This window comes from Macaca mulatta, chromosome 15 (assembly GCF_049350105.2).
Source record: "Macaca mulatta isolate MMU2019108-1 chromosome 15, T2T-MMU8v2.0, whole genome shotgun sequence".
Taxonomy (NCBI): Eukaryota; Metazoa; Chordata; class Mammalia; order Primates; family Cercopithecidae; genus Macaca; species Macaca mulatta.
This window is the reverse complement of record NC_133420.1, coordinates 84,965,676-84,985,061: the sequence shown is the minus strand read 5'-3', so window position 1 is coordinate 84,985,061 and position 19,386 is coordinate 84,965,676. Positions and strand designations below refer to the sequence as shown.

At 35.8% G+C, this 19,386-nt stretch overlaps 1 protein-coding gene across 35 annotated transcripts in view; it reads right to left on the bottom strand.

Moving 5' to 3' along the window:
• The window catches only part of NFIB (nuclear factor I B), a 241,181-nt gene that overhangs the window by 90,451 nt on the left and 131,344 nt on the right, over positions 1-19,386 (bottom strand). For 33 of the 35 annotated variants that reach the window (XM_015117686.3, XM_077966082.1, XM_077966089.1 and 30 more), the window contains one exon: positions 5,561-5,614. In XM_015117686.3, the coding sequence (XP_014973172.1) occupies positions 5,561-5,614 (54 nt within the window). Of the gene's footprint in view, positions 1-5,560; positions 5,615-6,491; positions 6,701-19,386 lie in introns of those variants that run through there. The other 2 variants (XM_077966106.1, XM_015117690.3) reach the window with 2 other exon arrangements.

The window sequence follows — 19,386 nt, the reverse complement described above, 5'->3', positions numbered from 1 at the left end:
TAATTTGGCCCCCTTTTTTTCTCTTTCACATTAAGTATTACAAATAATCAGGCTAGAAGCACTGTGGTGGCTGGGCATGGTGCCAACTGCTATGTAGATCAACCTTTCAAGAGTGGGTTGTATACAAGTTCCCATAATGTACCCTGTAAAATTACGTAGCTGAGGGCTATGCGTTCTTCTGGCTTTTTAAGAGTGATTTGTGAAAGAAACACTTCCCTCATCCTCTCTTCCTTTTCTGAACCCTATTCTAAATTTGAACATTTAAGAACTTTATTGAATGTGATGTCTCCAAACAAGTTAGAGAATAAAGAAGAAAAAAGTTTCTAAAACAGAATTATGTTTAAAAAAAAAAAAAAAAAAAAAAGTCCTTTGATTTTAGCACTGACCCATACAGACCTCATTCTCAAATTACTTAAAGGCTTTACCTACGATGTCAGGTCTTACCTGTCGTTAACTAGTTCTTTCAGCATCTTTCTCCAAATATTTTTATGAATAGAGAGCCTATTTATAGTCGAATGCATACTGTCTAGTGCCAAAGTTTAAAATAACCTTTTAAGTAGCATGAAATAGTGCATTTTTCCTCATTAAAAATATCTTGATCCTAATGGACACAATAAACGAGGACATGAGAAGAAACAGACATGAATTTATTAAGAAGTGAATGAGGCCAGGTATGGCGGCTCACGCCTGTAATCCCAGCACTTTGGGAGGCTGAGGCAGGTGAATCACAAGGTTAGGAGTTCGAGACCAGCCTGCCCAACATGGTAAAACCCCATCTCTACTAAAAATAGAAAAATTAGCCAGGCACGGTGGCAGGCGCCTGTAATCCCAGCTACTCAGGAGGCTGAGGCAGGAGAATTGCTTGAACCCGGGAAGCAGAGGTTGCAGTGAGCCGAGATTGCACCACTACACTCCAGCCTGGGCAACAGAGTGAGACTCCATTTCAAAAAAAAAAAAAAAGTGAATGAAATATGATTTGAAAAAGCCAGAGTAAATTTCTCTTTTCTTTGACTTTGACTTTAAACACCACATTTGAAGATAAAATGTGGTATGAGGTCCTCAAGGGCCTATGCAAATTTGTCTCCCTTTATGTACAGATTAAAACGTACTAAGTTTGTCCTAAATTCTAAGATTTGAAAAATCAAGCAAGTATCGGCTCCAGTGATCTCAACAGATGAACAGATGACAATGAATACTGCAGATTTTGAACTAGTTTTCCTAATAATTACCTGGTTCATTTCTATTAGTTTTATGACAACCCTCTGTTGATTTTGATTTCAGTATCTATAAAATAACATTGAAAAGAGGGCTGTCTCAAAATTTTTAGGACTTAAAGAATTTCTTAAATGCAAGATAAGCACATATCTATCATTAATAGATAATCCTTCTTTGATTTACTCAATTATTTATTTAGTGTCATCCTTGTTCCAGAGAGGATATAAGGTGGCTTACTTGAGGTACACCCGATATATAATCCTACAGGTTCCTAGAGGTGTTGCCACACTACATGCATAAGTCAACACACAAAATAGCACAAGCACCTATAAAACCTACAAACAGGAAAGTAGCATGTTAAGTCCATGTTATTCCAGGTAAGAAAGTTCTGCTTAATGTTACTAGAAGGGCCCCAAAAGTTTATATCATAAAATTTGCAAAAACTGCCCTAGGATTTAACATGTCTTCATCATATTACCAGCCTAGAATTCCCCACAAAACTACAGCCTTCCTGAACTCCAAAAGAAGACATTAGTTTGGAACTGACTTAGAAGCAAAAATCTGAATTCTAGATTGCTATGTTTTCCTTGGATTTTACCCATTCTAGCATTAGGCAAGTGATTGAGATTGGGAAATCTTAAAGATCATAGTCCAAAGAATGTAGACACACAAAATAATAAAGCAAGTCAAAGCTAATTTCCAAAGATTACAACCCAATCAATCACACATTTCCAAAAAGTAGCAGCGGAGTTTTTAATTATTAAAGGTAAAAAGAGATTCATGTCTAAATCCCAAAATTAATGGTTTACCCTCATTTGGTCCACAAGAGTTGTTTGCTATAGCCGAGAGAGGACATTTTTAGTTCTATTGCTCAGGAGGGATTAACTTGTTAAAAGGAAAAAAAAAAAAGTGAATATAAATATATAACTTCTGACTCTATCATAAACAAGGCAAATGTATATCCCTAGAAAAATGAGGTGCTTAGCACGTCTCAGCCAAAATTGCAATGCCATGTCCCTAGGTGCTATCTATCTGAGTTATAGAGAACCTTCACTCTGAAAAGATTATGGTGCCCATCCCTGCCATATAACAAAGAATGCAAACAAAATATTAAGTCACAAATAGTTTAAAGAAATGCCATAAAGGCTACTTAAAAGCTCTATAAAATAACAAATGACAAAAGAAATTTAAATATTTTACAAAATATTATCAAATATTCCTTCTTCCAAAAATGTGTTGCCTTTGTTGCTTGTGCTCAAATACTAATTCCAATACAGAAACTCAAGGTAAGAACTAAAGGCCTATCTGTAGATGTCCATACTATAGTTTGAAGAGCTTTAGGGTCACCCTTCAGAAGTTCTAAGTCAGCAAGGAAGTAGTCTCAAAGTCAGACATTCAAGTCTGATGCTGGAGAAAAACCAAGCCAGAGAAGGTGTTAAGTTTGTGGGTGGGCATATGTATCTGTACTTACAGGATGATTGGATGGGATTCCACCTTCAAGTCAACAGTGGGGAACAGATTTCAAAGAGCCTATACCTCCAAAAGGGCTTGAATTTTTGCCATCTCTTCCCAAGTCATTGGGGAATAAACACAAGAATAGATGGTAGCAATTTCCATGGGTTGCACATCTCCCAGTGGAAAACTACCAGTGAAAAGAGAGTGTTGGCATTCAAGGTGATCTTTTTCAAAAGCTTAGCTTGTATTTGGTATAACAATTCAAGCAGCAAAGTGATTTGATTGTTTCATTGCTTGTGGTGGTAGACTGAATTTTCTCACAAATGGATCGTGCCTTCTCAAGATACTGAATCTCAATTTTGGAGATTTCATATATTGGCCAAGGCCAGAATACAGAGATAAAAAGAGCTTCCTAAAGATAAATTATGTCCTAAAACACCAAATATGCTTATACTTATAAAAACAAGCTTTTAATAGAAAGTATAATTTATACCAATTGACTACAAAACAAAAAACTTAAGTTCTAGTTGTTCACATTAAAAATTAGAAAACATTTTATATTCTAGGTTTAATTTATTTCAAAGTATTACAAAACAAACTCATAAGCTCATAAAAAATTCTTTAATAATCTCTATCATTGAGTCCAAAACAGAATTCCTTAATAAGCCTTATGGTTGAGTTCATAGTATTACAATACACAAAGCATATTAAAATGAATATTTTACATTCTAGATAATCAAATAAAAATCTAATTCTATTCCATTTAAGTTGGATATAATGTGTATTTTATTACATTCTGGCTCTAAAAAACTAGAATTGATGTATGATTTACATATACACAATTTTCAACTAATTATAAAATGTATTTATCTGTAGCATCCCAGTTTCAGGACAGTCTCAAAAAGGTTTGAGTTCTAAGGAAAATTTAAAAGGGAAAAAAAATTAGAGATGTTCTACCTTGATTGTTTCTGTTTGCCATGTTATATGCAAACAGAGAAATAAAGAGATACTACATTGAATGAAGCAAAAATGAAATTTTAACCAAGCTTCTTGACAAATATAGAAAAATCGAATGATGTTACATAACTATTCAAGGATTATTTATTCAGCTCAAGTAGAGAACGGTTTTAGGTGAGTATAATTCCTTCTGTACATGTTCAGAAATGCACTTCAAACAATAACTACTATATTAATTTCAAATCAAGCTTTCATTCAAATGCAGAAAACATATCCGTTGTTTAGTCCAACTTATAATAGCTATCAACTCTTTTTCCACCAAAGGTTCCCCTCTACTCCCACCTCATTCTTTGTAAGATGAGTAAGGAGACTTTTAAAAAATGTTCGGATAAAATTCATTTTGTCTACCATGCAACACAAGGAAAATATCAGTTAATTAAACAGGAAAAAATATTTGTAAAGTTAAAAGACCCTGTAAGTTAATGAAATACTCTGAACTTCAGAAAATTTTTGACGAAATGTATTATATTCTAAACATTCTTTTTGGAAAGATAACTAAAATAATATCAATCCTCCATTCACACCCAACAAAATAAAATAAATTTAACTGGGAATTACATTTTAAATTGTTCATTTTTAATGTTTTGCTCTCAATGTATAGTAATATTTAAATGATTTATGAAGAAAATGACAAATCAACTTAGCATACATTTTTGAACGTGTTTAATTAGGAATTTTTATCTTTGAAGTGTATCCTACTTTTGTCAACAATATGATTTTGTACAATACAGAATTAATAAGTATTTGGAAAAAGATAATTTTTCTAAAATAAACAATATAGACAGGACTCAGAAAAATACAGTCTGTTTTGATTTTGCATTTTTACTTGTATATCTACTTGCTGTATCTTTCTAAAATCATGTTAAGACAAAATTGGTCTGATATATATTCTTGCAATTTTGAGGTTCTTCTGGTATTTCAGCCTCATATTAGCTAAGCACAACTTCCAGGAAGATCAAACGATGGAGGACCTAAAAACTAAGTCTACCTGAGGAAACTTTTCCTATTACTTCGTATGAACTTTTTGGTTTATTTTCAATGAAAAGATACATGAGATTGTTTGGGGAGATGGGGGGCATGTGTAGCTGGTTCGGGCTTTTTGTGTTTGGTTTTGTTTTTGTTAGTTTATTCTTAGAGCACTCTTTTACTAAAGTCACCAATATAATTCACATTCTTTTAATAATGAAAAACTCCTTGTGCTAGTTTTATCTCATGAGAAAAAACACGGCTCCTAAATCAAAAGCAAAATACTGTATGTTCAGAGCTATATGAAGACAGCCAAGTTATAAAAGCCCATTTTCAGATCTGGAACAACTTCTGAAAACAAAGAGGGTATTTGGGATACCTTACGCTACAGAAAAAAAATTCCTGCTTTCATTATTTCCTGATTCTGGAGATCCAATAAAAACCTTATGGAACAAAATGTCTTGCAAAAATCCTTCAGTGAAAACATAACCAACCACTCCCACCCCCAACCCCCTTTTAAAGTAATGAGAGTTGATAAACTATAATTACAGTATGAAAATGTTTACATTTTCTTATGAGTTTTAAAAGAAAGATTAAAAGACTCATTGGCTTTTCAAACAGCAATTATTTTAGCACCTAAAAGATATACAACTAAAATATATGCATATTTATTTTCAAAGAAACACCAACAAAAATTAAAACATTGGTGATCAGGTAAATACTGATGACGCCAATATAAAAGTATTTGCCACTGCAAAGGGCCTAAGCACAATCACATCTTGTCCCGATCATACCTGCCTGCCAGAACAAAATAGGCAGCTGACCAATTATGGGGTGTTTATCTATACAGTGGTACCTTTGTTCTCCAACAATGTCAGATTGCAAACGTCCTGGAACACATATTTACCTGGAGGATTCTTGGCAGGATCATTGTGGCTTGGACTTCCTGATTGTCCAGAATCTGTAAAGAAATCACAGAAAATGTTTTCTTTTCAATTTGTTTTGAAAGAATTTCACAATCTTCAAGGGACTTGAAAAAAAATGTTTAAGGTATAAAAATGAAGGTGAGTGCTTTAAATAAAATATGCTTTCCCAAGCCTTTTGATAGAAACATTTTACTCATCCAACTAGATAAATGCATATACATATTTCTATGTCAAAAGGAAAAGACAAGTATTGGTCTACGGTTTTCTTGGGCTAGAGCAAAGGTTTTTTGAACAAAAGATCTGGCTACAAAGCCACTGAAGATGGTTTGAAGGTTAGGCAAATACTGAGGCCTGCCAGTAGCAATATGAAATAAAGCAGATATATTCTCTTAAAAATGCAATCTGAGTGTAATTAAACATGCATTTAAAAGCCTGAAAGTATGTTTTTATTCAATGAGTAAAATACACAGAAATGAGAGTCCGCTTTTCCAGGATTTCACACACAAGTACACATACCCACTCCAATAATCCCCCAACCTACTGGATCCAGGCCCAGATTTGTCTACATCCCATAATAGCAATCGATTTGCAAACACCAAGAAAAGCATAAATTACTAGGTAGAAACCAACATGGCTTTGTGGAGAGCAAATGGTTGGATCAATTTAATTTCCAACCATGACAGATGGACAGACTTTGCAGATAAGGAGGAAGAGATCAATGTCGTATATCTGAATTTCCTACCCCATATTATTTCTCATCGATGCTACAGAAAGAAACGTGGAAGATATACAACTGTTAGGCAACATGCCTTTCTGGACTGATCTGACACTGTTGTGTTTTGCTCACTCCTCTTCCCTCCTTGTCCCCTCTGCATTTATCTGTGTCATTTGCCCATATTATTATACACTTACTTGCAAGTTGCTTTGTAATCTTCTTTTATTGGTTCTAGCATTTAAGTTTTGTCTCCCCAACTAAATTGCATATTCCTAAGCAGAGGCAGAGATTCTGTCTACTTCTTTTGTGTCTTCCTCAGTGTGCTGTTCATGGCTGTGAATGCACTAGGCTTGCAGTAAACGCCAGAGGAATGGATGGCTCAGCTCCAGCAGCCTCTTTGCTTGCCTAGAAAAGGCAATTTTGAACTTGATAATGAATTTCAACAAAATTTGATAGGTGGGGCACAAATGACAGTTCTGTCATATACTGCCATATACTGACAAGTCTCTTCCCCCAAACCTTGCCATTATACTCGAGCCAAGAAAGTGATTTGGTTAAGCAGGAAAATCATATGCTGGTTTTTTTCATCAGAGTTATTCTGTCCTTCCAGGTAAGTGATTAACATACTGAAACTGCTGCTTCTACTATTAAATGTAAGAACATCCTGTTAGTTTCTTCTCATATAAAACCTGGTTATTTATTTCTGCCCTTTGCCTCGTGCCTGTTAGCTTAGATATAATGCTGAGATCAGAATTTTACCCCTTCATCCCATTTCCTTAATTGTCTTTTTGGTTTTATTCTAGAACAGATCTCATGAAATCTTAGCAAGCATACTTAGTGATTCCCACATTTTCTTCCAATTGTTTCCTGATTTCTCAAAATGAAAGTAAAGAAACTAGAAATGACCGCTCTTCATCTGGCTCGAGTCTCCTGAAGACTGTCAGAGAGCTGAGAATACTCTAAAAATCCCATCTCCCATGAAGTCCTCTTATTACTTTTTCTGAAATCAAGGCAAGATTCAGTGACTTATAAATTAGAAGATCAATCTTCTTCATTCTACATTCCTATAAAAAAGTGGTACAATATGGGCCACTTTCCAGGCCTGGAGTATGATAGCTAAATAAAAATGATAAATCGTAACCTTTTGCTACGGCATCAGCTATTTTTCCCTTGAGTCCCTCTGACAAATGTCTCTCAGCATTGATACTACATTCCAGTTTAATTTCTCAAGTGATTCTAACACGTTTTAGGAATTCCTACTTATGTATAATCCACCCACTGACCAGAGCCTCCCTATGTTTTATTTTCCCTCCAAAGCTGTCTCACTCTTACGAAGGTCTAGACATGCATCCCTCAGCGTCGCTAATGCCACGCTTGTGATGAAACCTGAGATAGTTAAAGTTCTCACTTCGTTGTAGCAGTCGCCTCATTTCGGAGTTGTAGACTCTCTGCATGAGCCTTAGCGTGTTTAGTTACAGCAACTTCAAAATGGTGCCATAAAACTCTTTTCCATCATCTGTTGCTAAAATTTGGGTCCAACAGAGAAAAGAATGAAAGTCTCTTCCATTCTTAAGAAAGCATCCAGCTAGAACAATGGCACCCCCTGTTACCACAACATCCCACTTGAGAAACTCTATTCTTTTCTGCTGTAAACTATTTTTTCTTCTCATTTCCAACAATTGCAGACCAACTTCTTTGACTGAAAAAATATACTTACTAAAAAACCCACAAGCATTTGAGGGAAAGCTGAAGTAGACCCTAAATTTGAGGCACACATTTGCTTTTAGTAGCAATTCCACTTTCTAAAATGATCTGCTGTTTACTGGCACACAATGACAGACCTTCCTTCATACGCCAAAGCTCATGCCCTCTCATGAAATAAAACAGGGTATACTGTGTCCCAGAAACATAGGAGAGAGCCCTCTCAGTGAGCAAATGACAGAGCATTTACTTTTCAGACTGCAAATTCTAACACTATAATCTACTCTTAACTCTTATGTCACCTTATATTGGTCACTTAATTCCAACTGCTGGAAAAGGAAGTAACCAGGGAGTCGCGGTTGGCAGAGAAACCAAAAATGAACTGTTACTGTGGTTGACTTCAGAGAAAGAATTATTCAGACCACATCTAAACCCCTTCCAATTCACCACCTAGGTCAAATTACTCTATACCCAAAGGTTTTATTTAACCACTTCCATCACTTTGCTCAACACCCCCAACCTCTCTCTCTCTGTGTGTGTGTGTGTGTGTGTGTGTGTGTGTGTGTGTGTGTGTGTGCGTGTGTACTTAATATGTTATAGTGAAGCCTGGCTCTGTCCCTCACTAGCGGCATGATCTTGTACAAAATTACTTACTCTTAAGTGTCTTGGAGTCTGGATCTTGAAAACTGCAATAATATTATCTACCTTGTAAAATCATTGCAAGATTATATCATATTAAGCACCAAAAGCACTGAGTCAGACACAGTCTATATTATCAGTAAATAAAAGACATCATTAATATTAAGCATAGAGCCACATTAAAAATGATTAATATATTTAATGGTTTAAACATTATTAAAATGAAAAAAATGTAATCATTTTAATGTGGCTCTATGCTTAATGATAACTAACTTTTAGGAAGAAAGGAAGAAAAGGGACATAACTAAGTTCTGTCCATCCCAACACAAGCATTTAAAAAATGACTGGTGGGTTGACTAAGCATGGAGAAGCGTGCGTCCACCTGAGAAGTCCTGTGTAAATGCTTTCATCCCTCACTCCCCAAAAGGGAGGAGCCCACTGCTGCTTCAAGGCTTTTAGGAGCTGTCATGCTCAAAAGGCAGTAGATAGCAGCCAGTTGATGAAAATTACCTTCCAGAAGGCTAAAGTCTTTGAGGAACAAGGCTGCTAAGAGTTGTGAGCTGCCCAGCATACTGGGTATAGTGTCTGGAAATTTTTTTTTTTTTTTTTTTTTTGAGACAGAGTCTTGCTCTGTCACCCAGGCTGGAGTCCAGTAGCACTATCTCAGCTCACTGAAGCCTCCACCTCCTGGGTTCAAGCGATTCTTGTGTTTCAGCTTCCCAAGCAGCTAGGACTACAGGCGCACACCACTATACCCAGGTAATATTTGTACTTTTTGGTAGAGACGGGGTTTCACCATGTTGGCCAGGCTGGACTCGAACTCCTGGCCTGAAGTGATCCACCCACCTTGGCCTCCCAAAGTGCTGAGATGACATGTGTGAGCCACCACGCCCAGTTTAGTGTCTGGAAAGATTCTGATGCAGTTGAGAAAAAGAGAGGAGTTTTTGAAGGCAGCCAACCAAAACCAGTCCTCCCTCATTCCCTTCCACCTCTCATTTTCTCTTCCTTGATCTCAATCTCTATTTTCTACATTTCTGCGTTGTCTCTTTCTGACTTGACTGGGCATAATGTTGAACTGAAATAAATTTTGTATTACATATTTATGAAAGTTTCATGTTCCCCATTCTTTAAATGTGGATTAAACATATGTTTATTCTTCTGAAAAAAAAAAAGGTAATGAAGTTACTTCTAAATTATTATCTTTTAAACGTAATCAGTTCCTTCCTCTCCAGGTTAAAGATTCTCCAAGCACAAGAAAAGGTTCATACACATGCAGGACCCTTACCAACTTTTCAATCCTTTTGTACACTCCTTTTGTAAAAAGCAGTCAATCTCTGGTGGCTCTTCCAATATCTAAGCTTTACCCGAGGAGTGAGCAGTTTTTTCTAATGACCCAATTTTACGGAAGATCCTAGGATACGTAAGTGATCAAACAGCTTGTCCAAAGTTACAAAGCAACTATTAAAACTTCTGTTCTCTATATGGGCAGCCTATTCAGACACAATACTTCTTGAATTGTTATGATGCAATCCTAAAATAATGCACAGCCAAATGACTTTTCAGTAGTTTAACTGTTTCTGGGAAACTTATCTTCCCCTAACTTCCCTCACCCTTCCAACTATTCACCAATACATTCAAGAATCTTTTTCTTAAGCCTTTAGCTACTTTCTATATCTAAGTTGGAAGTAATCATTAGTATCACTGAACTCTATACACTAATTGATGTCTTAAAGAGAGGCCAATTCTATAAATCAAATTTAGTTTGGATTGTCTCCATCAAGCAAAGGAAATTCTAATGTTTTCTGGACAATCTGGTGGAAGCTCTATAAGATGTGTGTTAAATATATATGACAATAAATAAATAATAGCCTGTAAAGTATTTCTTACTGAGCACTAACTTTCTGGAGTAGATACACTGCAACGATCTGAGGTAGATAAATCATCAAAACTGTCAAAGATTTTTTTGTAGGTCATTAATGTAAGCATCATTCAAATGTAAAGCAATTAAGATTTATGCTCATGCCTGTAAACTCCAGCACTTTTGGAGGCCAAGGCAGGCAGATTGCTTGAAGTCAGGAGTTCAACACCAGCCTGGTCAACATGTTGAAACCCTGTCTCTACCAAAAAATACAAAAAAGTAGCTGGGTGTGGTGGCACACACCTGTAATCCCAGCTACTTGAGAGGCTGAGACATGAGAATCGCTTGAACCTAGGAGGTGCAGGTTGCAGTGAGCCAAGATTGGCTCATGTATTGCAAACACTTGGTAATGTTTGGAACACAGTAAGTGCTCCATAATGCTTATTAAATTTATATTTAATTTGCAATAATGATCTTTAAATATTGTTTTTAAAAAAGAATACACACTCTATGCCATGTAGAAGTTCAGAGGCTGCCTGAAGAGACAGAAATATACAAATAAAAAAATACACAAATCAAGAGGGAACAGATGATTCCTAGGAAGGGTGGGCAAAGTCATATCATAAAAGATATCAAAAGAAGGTGACCTTAGGAAAAATGCCATGAAAAAACGACATGATTTCCCACCTTTCTAAGACATATTTCACTCCTTTACCAAGATGATCTTTATAAGACCCAAAACTGATTAAGCTAAACATCTGCTAAAACCTTTACATATATTCTGAAACTAGTATGCCATTCATGGCACCTTGATCTGGCCTCCATCAGCACCTGGGTCATACTGAGCCTTTTGGTTCCTTGTGTGTCTCCTGCATTTGATGTCTCCAAGTCTGTGCATAATGTTCCCCCTTTTTTCTCCCTGAAGTCCCCCATGGTGAGGTCATCCCCTTTAGATCCTCAACAATATGACACGAGGCGTACTGCCCTATTTAGCCTTATATAGCCCTAATCTTTGGGATAAGGCCTGGCACATTTGGTTAAGTCAAATGAACAGAAAACCATCAGTCTATAAACTATGAAAGTGCACAAAAAAGAAAGACAAAGCATACCGCTCTGTGTAAAATCATACATTAGAAGTCAAACAGATAAATTTCTTGTGGCAAGCCAGGGAAACAGACACACAATTCCCAGGGCTAAGTCTCCCAGTCTAATGTAAGGCTCAGTCCTACTTCCCAACTTCCTGAAGAAATATTTGGAAAAAGATAGGGTGGCTAAGACGTACTATTTTGAGTCAGAAATTATTTTTTGTCCATCTCCTATAAAGAGAAGAAACATTTGGTGAAAATCCAGGTCCCTACTTTGCAAGCACTGGGCCAAGAAAGTTTTAATGACCTTTATACATAAACTTTCTACTCCTAGATTAAACTTCTTTTAGGAACTCTTTTTATTCTCTGACACCATAGCTTGAGGATCAACAGAAAAAGATAACTGGAGAAGCATAATTTTAATTTATAATGATTTTGGTACAAAGAAGGAGCTGTACAAGATGAGTTTTCAGGTCCCCTATGGCTCTAAAACTCTATGATTCCATAACAATATAGCTTTTATATCAAGGGATATCAGAGGAGTAAATGAAACCCACACTGTAACCTATTAACCTACAGACAGCCTCTTGCTAGAACTAAACGTAGTCATCATGTGATAAAGGGCCCCTTTGTCATAGTCCTTTGCCTTAAGCAGGTGAAGAAATAGCCCATTGTCAATGAAAGAATACCATGAGATTTTTTTAAGGCTTAGAACAGTCTCTTTCTTTCTCTCTAAAACATTATTAATTGATAATATAATAAAACAGTATATTTTTACAATTAAGTATATAGCATGCCAGAAACAAGATGTAACAGGTAAGAAACAAAAGCTTGAGGGAAGGAATACAAATGCATGTATTTTATAGTAGGAGAATAAAAAGGTAAAACAAAAACATCTATATTATTAAGGGTAATGGAGACCAAACTATTCTCCTTGGGTTAAACCTTCTTCTCTCTCTTCCCCTCTCTCTGCCCAAAGTTTTCTACCACACCCTTTGCAGTTTACTGTCTCCCATGACTGATTTCTTGGGATTTATAGCACATTAGCTTTCCATAATCACAATTCTTATTACATAATTTGGCTTTTTTATTTCCAGCACAGTTAAAACACTAGGCAGCTTCAGTTTTAATGGAAGATTGCTTCATTGCTTTGGGTGACACAAAATTATAGTTTTACATTATTTTATTTTCTATTAGATGTGTATTAAAATAAGACAATGAAAGAACACAGGAAAACTGAGTGTTTTCCTTGCCTCTCGTAAGCATGTAAATATTTGGGAAATGGTTTCTCTCTCTCTCTCTCTCTCTCTCCCCCGCCCCCCATGCTTCTCTCTCTCTCTCTGTGTGTGTGTGTGTGTGTGTGCGTGTGTGTGTGAGTGTGTGCCTGCATCTTCCTTTATCTCCCTGTCTCCCTCTCTGCTTCTGTCTCTCTGTCTCTTTTCAACAGGGCATTAAATTATTTGGAGTCCACTTCACTGCAAAACTTGGTTAACAAGCTGTACATGGGAAGTTTTAACTTTATCGCTTTGTTAATGGAATCCCTGACCTTGTTTTTTTTTTTTTTTTAAGTGAATCTGTACTCCTCCTAAACCCAGTTCTGAGCAATAAGAGAAATTAGACCTCTCTGAATATTTTGGCAGAACCAAAATAACATTTGGGAGATGCAGTTTCCTGCATATTTTAAACCATTTACTATTTCACATTTGAAGGCCTATATCTTCAGATCCCTCTTTCTGTTGGTTAACATTGGTTTTAAAATATATGTTTGATTTAGCAAAACGCATAGTTTAAAAAGATGTTGCTACAGTTAAGATCTTCACGATAAAATAATTTCATTAACCAAAGAAAACTAGAGAATAAGAGAGTAGATATTTCGTTCCTGAACATTCCACTTGTTTTATCATTAAGCTTTCTTTTAAAGAGCCACTTTTTGGCTTAACAAGGAGATTAGGTTCAAAGCGTCATATCCCACGGATTAAAATAAGGATTTGTTAAGGCTCAAGACTGAAATTTGTCCACAGGGAATTAACTGAAAAACATAGGCCACTGAAATTTAAGGTGGGAAAAAAATCATATATCAAAAATCACATATCAAAAAAAAAATCAAATCAAACCATTCTACCACAGGGGACTACTAATGAAACTCCTGCAAATATGAAACCCCTGCACAAAAACCGTTAAACCTGCCAACATCTCTGACCAGAGTGCTGTGGTACTTCATTAAGTAGCACCAACCCACCCCTCAACAATGGGAAGCTAGGATAATCGTATCTGACCTTTCTGCCCCACCCTAAGATTAAGTTCAATGACTTTCTACTGATCTAGGGATTGAGTGAACCAAGCGTCATAATCAGGATCAACTACAGTTCTTGCTTTTGAAGGCTTTAACCTATAGAATGCAAAAACACCGTACTGGTCATTGTCAGGATTGCTTTCTACAGCGTGTTTTCAATTAAGTAAATAAAATGTGGTAATTAAATCAAGATTACATAATATGTTTTTGATTTGTAATCTTATTTAAATTAATTAACTGACTCAATCCTTGCTTAGTTTTTAAACTGGTCGAGTTAGGGAAAGAGTCCCTGGGAGCAAATCCAGTTTTCTATCTTTAAAAACAAGGCAAAGCAATCTGGCAGACTTAAAAATATGTATTAAATGCACCAGCATAATGTATATACAGAGGCAAGGGTGCTAATGTAGTGGAGGGAAGAGCTTTATGGCATGATTTTGACTAAAAGAAATAGCTCTCGCACTAGAGAGAAATAAACTAAAACATTATTTATTCAAAACATTTCTTTTCGAATTTTATGAAGATTGCATATTTGTTGGAAGCAAAACATTTCCAGCTGTATTTTAAGTTTCTGAAGAGAGTTGTAAGATTTATAATCTTTCATAAATGCTGCCCATATCTTATAATATTAGATGAACACACCACTGCGTACTTTGAGGAACAATTTGCCAATGCAGTTTGCCACATGAAAATAATAAAGTCCTTTCCAAAACCCAGCCAGATCCAGTAGGAAAAGAGGAGATGAATGTTCTGTCTTTTCCATCTGGAAAACATTTTGGATTTCAGCTATACTATGTAATATACATTTTTTTTCCCCTTGGAAACCAAGAAACCTGCATTTTACAGCAAGGTATGTAGTGCAAAGAAAATGTTGGTGAAATAGGAATCTGGAAATGAAAACCAGAATGTCATCAGACTCAAGAACATAATCATGGAGGCAAATTGAAAAATCAGTGCAGAATTTCTACATAAACCAAATGCAATGTTTATGATCCTATTAGTCTTAAATTTTTCTCTTAAAAGGAAAGCATAGAAAAATAAGTGCTGTTTTACCTCCAAAGTCCTGAACAGCATTTATGTTACTACCTAGCACCACGACTTACATATGTGGTTTATCCTGGAGTCTTCACACATTATTCTAAATCCCACACATACAACACTCCTGTGTACACATGACCCCTCTGTGCCATGTCATTTCATGTATTTTCCCCAAAACTTAATGTATCTAGGTTAAAATCAGACGTAAGACTTTCTAATATTTCATTGGCAATCTTTCTTCTCAGGGAGCAGGACGTGTTCTCTCCAAACTGTCTGGAGAGTCAGGACTCCCGGGTTCTATTCAGCAACTGCCAAGCACTTGTACGCTGACCCTAAGCAAACCATTTCACGCACGAATCAGTTTTCATCTTGCCCAGTCGCAACTAGTTAAGGAAAGGTAAGAGTTTAGTCTTAGTTGTTTTCAAAGGAATTAGAAATAATAGGAAAAAACTAATTTCATAAAACAGTGAAATATGCACAAGTATTTTTGTGGAAAAAGGCTATGAGATATATATATTTAATGTACTTTAAGGTTTAATTAGTACTCCTCCTCCTCCAAAAAAAACCCAAAATCCCCACCTAGTTGGTTGCACTGCCCCTTGCAAACACTGACAACACAGGTAATTGAAGGACTGACTGGGTTAGAGTGCAACTCTTCTGCTACATTTTAAAATCCATGAGGTCAAGAAACATGTGAGTCTTATTTACTGCCCTAGCATGTTCCTGGCACATAGTAGATGCTCAATCAATATGTGTTGAATGACTAACCACGGTTTTACAGAGAACAAGATGATGACTGGTAGCACTTAAAACAGTTCATCTTCCTTAAATTACAAACAAACTGCCAGTAATGCCAAGCATAACTTTTAGTTTTTGCTTATTATCTACACATATTCTAATTATTAAGTTTCTACAACCTCTCTACAAATACAAATGTAGTGATTGACTCAATGACCAAAAAGTTGTATTCGTATTTTTTAATTGCTCATTTTTTCACAGGCATATGCTCCTAAAAATTTTTTAATTGGATACAGATTTATCTATTATGTTAGCTAAAAAGATACTTTGCCAAATCATTAAAATGTTTATGTTTATATCATTATGTGAGCTTAGAGAGAAGAAACTGGATGGGTTTTTATATCTTACGTTACTTACATGTGATTAATAACCAGTCCTTGTTTTATTATTAAATTATGGCTCTTAAGTCTGTGATAATATATTCATATAAAAATAAATGTATATATTTAATCTCAAGATGCATAACAATTAACTGGATAACAGAGTAAGATGACGCATAGCATACTTTCTATCAAAGTAAAGTAGATTTGTATGTGGGGTATTCATTATTGCTTCTGTTCATAAAATAACTTTATCATAATATTAGAAGGAAAAAATCAGATAAGTCATTTGATGAACAGGAAGCTTGCTGATGTGGCAGATAATAGTATTAAATGTCCTAACAGTTCCTTTATAAGTGGTTCAAAGAAATTCTGTCCTCATGTTTTCAAGGCAAAAGCTAATTTACCAGGAATAAAACTACTTGAATAATGCATCATTGAACCAACATTTTGGAAAAGGGATAAAATGAGGAAACAAATGAGAAGACAGTAACTTCCTCTTGCAAATTAAAACTGTGCATGCAAAGAAAGGAGCTCAATTATATTGATAAAACAAAAACAAAAAATAGCTAACATGATTTCCCTTTTTTTAAAACAGAAGGTCAAGAATATTCTAACAAATGAAATAATGTGTTTGAAAGAACTTTGAAAAGTTTACAGGCTCACAGAGACATGAAGATAGGGCATTTTGTGGGGCAATATTCTTTCAAACAGTCATTTTAAGGGAACAGTTTAAAATACAGATAATCCTGGCCAGGCACTGTGGCACATGCCTGTAATCCCAACACTACGGGAGGCTGAGGTGGGTGGATCACCTGAGGTCAGGAGTTCAAGACCAGCCTGGGCAACATAATGAAATTCCATCTCTACTAAAAATACAATAATTAACTGGGCATGGTGGTGGGTGCCTGTAGTCCCAGCTACTTGGGAGGCTGAGGTGGGAGGATCACCTGAGGTCAGGAGTTCGAGATCAGCCTAGCCAACATGGTGAAACTCCATCTCTACTAAAAATACAATAATTAGCTGGGCGTAGCGGTGGGTGCCTGTAGTTCCAGCTACTTGGGAGGCTGAGGTGGGAGGACTATTTGAGCCCTGGAGGTTGAGGCTGCAATCAGCTGAGATTGCACTACTACACTCCAGCCTCAGTGACACAGTGAGACCCTATCTTGAAAAAAATAAATAAAAATTAAAAAATAAAATGCAGATAATTCTAACAAAGAATAATAAAGAATAACAAGCCCACCATGAAATCTACTACTCATTACTATGGTTATTTGGGAAATGGGAAAATAAATAATGAGGGGCATGTTCACTTGCTATATCTATTTTAAAGAAGAGAACTGAGAGTATAATGGTCCAGAGCTGTGTACCAGGTGCTCAAAATTCCTCCCATTTTGTCTTGTTACTCATTTTATCTTTAATAGAGATTCAAATCAACTCCTTATGATTCAAAAATGCCTAAGCCAAATCCAAAGAGTATGAAAAAAATCAAGGTTCTGCATAATGTCCCATCCATATGCCTTAACCCTGAATGATATCAAACCTATGTAATCTTAGACATCAATGCCTTCCAGATGTGACAAAATTTTAACACAGACCAACTTCAAGCTTTTTACTCAGACTCATCTCCCAAGCTCATAAAGATTATTTTCATTGCACGTACCACTACATATGGCTAATGTTTAACTTTCCAAATTGATTATTATGCTGCCATTTCAAAACTGACATTGCCTTCTCATCCAATCAAAAAACAAACTATGTTGCATATTCAACCTCCAACAAACACACACACAAAGACAAGAAATCACATCATTATTTCCAAGTTCTAGATAGTGCTTGGTTACAAGACCAGTTGAACTTTTCCTTGTCCACTCTTGGTACCTCCAAAAGATGGAAAAGGGGAAGAAGGGATCATCCAATTCTTTGTCAGAATTAATTGCCATAGGAATAATTTGAGTCTGTCACCTGTTGTTTTTGGTCTTAAAGATCGCTTCTAATTAGACAAGATCAAATTTTTCTTGATATTTAAAGCATGTTAAAACTCTAAAATTAACTAACAAGATTGTTCATGGATATTTTTCAAAACCATCTAATAGCAAGGCCGTGATAGAAACGTATAAACTAACTTTTCAGATGGGATTTAAAACATTAGTAACTCAACACCAGTAAGAAAAACTGGTGTGATAAAGCTTTGGATATTATGCAAACTTAATTCCCCTGCCCCGAACGATTGCTTTGAATCTTACCTAAATCTCTCTCTCCACCAACCCCCAAAATTAGAATTGCCCTGTAATGGTAACTTGTCCTCAGATTCATCCTGAACTCTGTTCCTGCAAACCACCTTTCCCAGTTCCATTAACTACTGACTTCAGGCTAGGTCCGACCAACAGGAGGTAATGGTAGGAGTCTGGGTATCTGGAGGGTGGGAAGAAAGGAGAAGGGGAGGTATTCCTTCCCTCCTCTGCTTTGACATTTGTCTCCAAACAGTGGCGAGTTTTCCTTTTGTGATTCTTGCTTCCACTGAACAAGTTCCTCCCTCTGTGATGCCCTCCCTTCAGGCAGCTCCAGCTCAATTTGAGCAGTAGATTCCTATTGATGCTAATATCTGGGTGACCTCACTGCCCATTCAGCTTTTCATCTATTCTAACATCACTGAAACTGGCCTTGCCCATGAAATTCCTCCTATTGGACTATCTGGTAGTGTAGTTTACTCAAATCTGACAGATACATTTGTTTTTTGAAGTTGGCATATCTATCACTCTAAAACACAAGTCAGGTAATAGAGTTAAACAGTATTAGACAAATATAATAACTTTGTAAAATTCAATAGATTTCAAGTATTTGTTATGATTCTCATTTTTTAAAAAAAAAAGATTGGAAAACACTGCCACCATTCAGTACTAAGTACAAAATTCTATATCCAAAAGTTTTTTGTAATGTATATTGATACAGAAAAATAATCAAGTTTTTTAAAAAGATAATTAGATTTTCAATGCCATGTTCGAAATGTATCTCTTCCAGGAGGTCTTCTGATAATCCTACCCATCCATCCAAGTTTACTTCTTCTTTTTATCATCTCCTAGTCTCTCTATCCAATCTTTAACAAGTTGCACATACCAAGTTTTTCATGTGCATGTATTTTTCCTACAAACATGACTATATGCTCCTTGACTGGAACAATTATAAATTTGATTGTTTTTGTAAAACATTATACATTTACTTGTTTTTCATGCCACAAACAACTTTGAAATGCTTATCAATTGTCGGAATAACTAACAGTCTCATGGGGATAATCAAAAGGTTTTCTTAAATATGTACCACTATACATCAGCGTAAGAATAATACGTAACAGGAAAGAGAAAT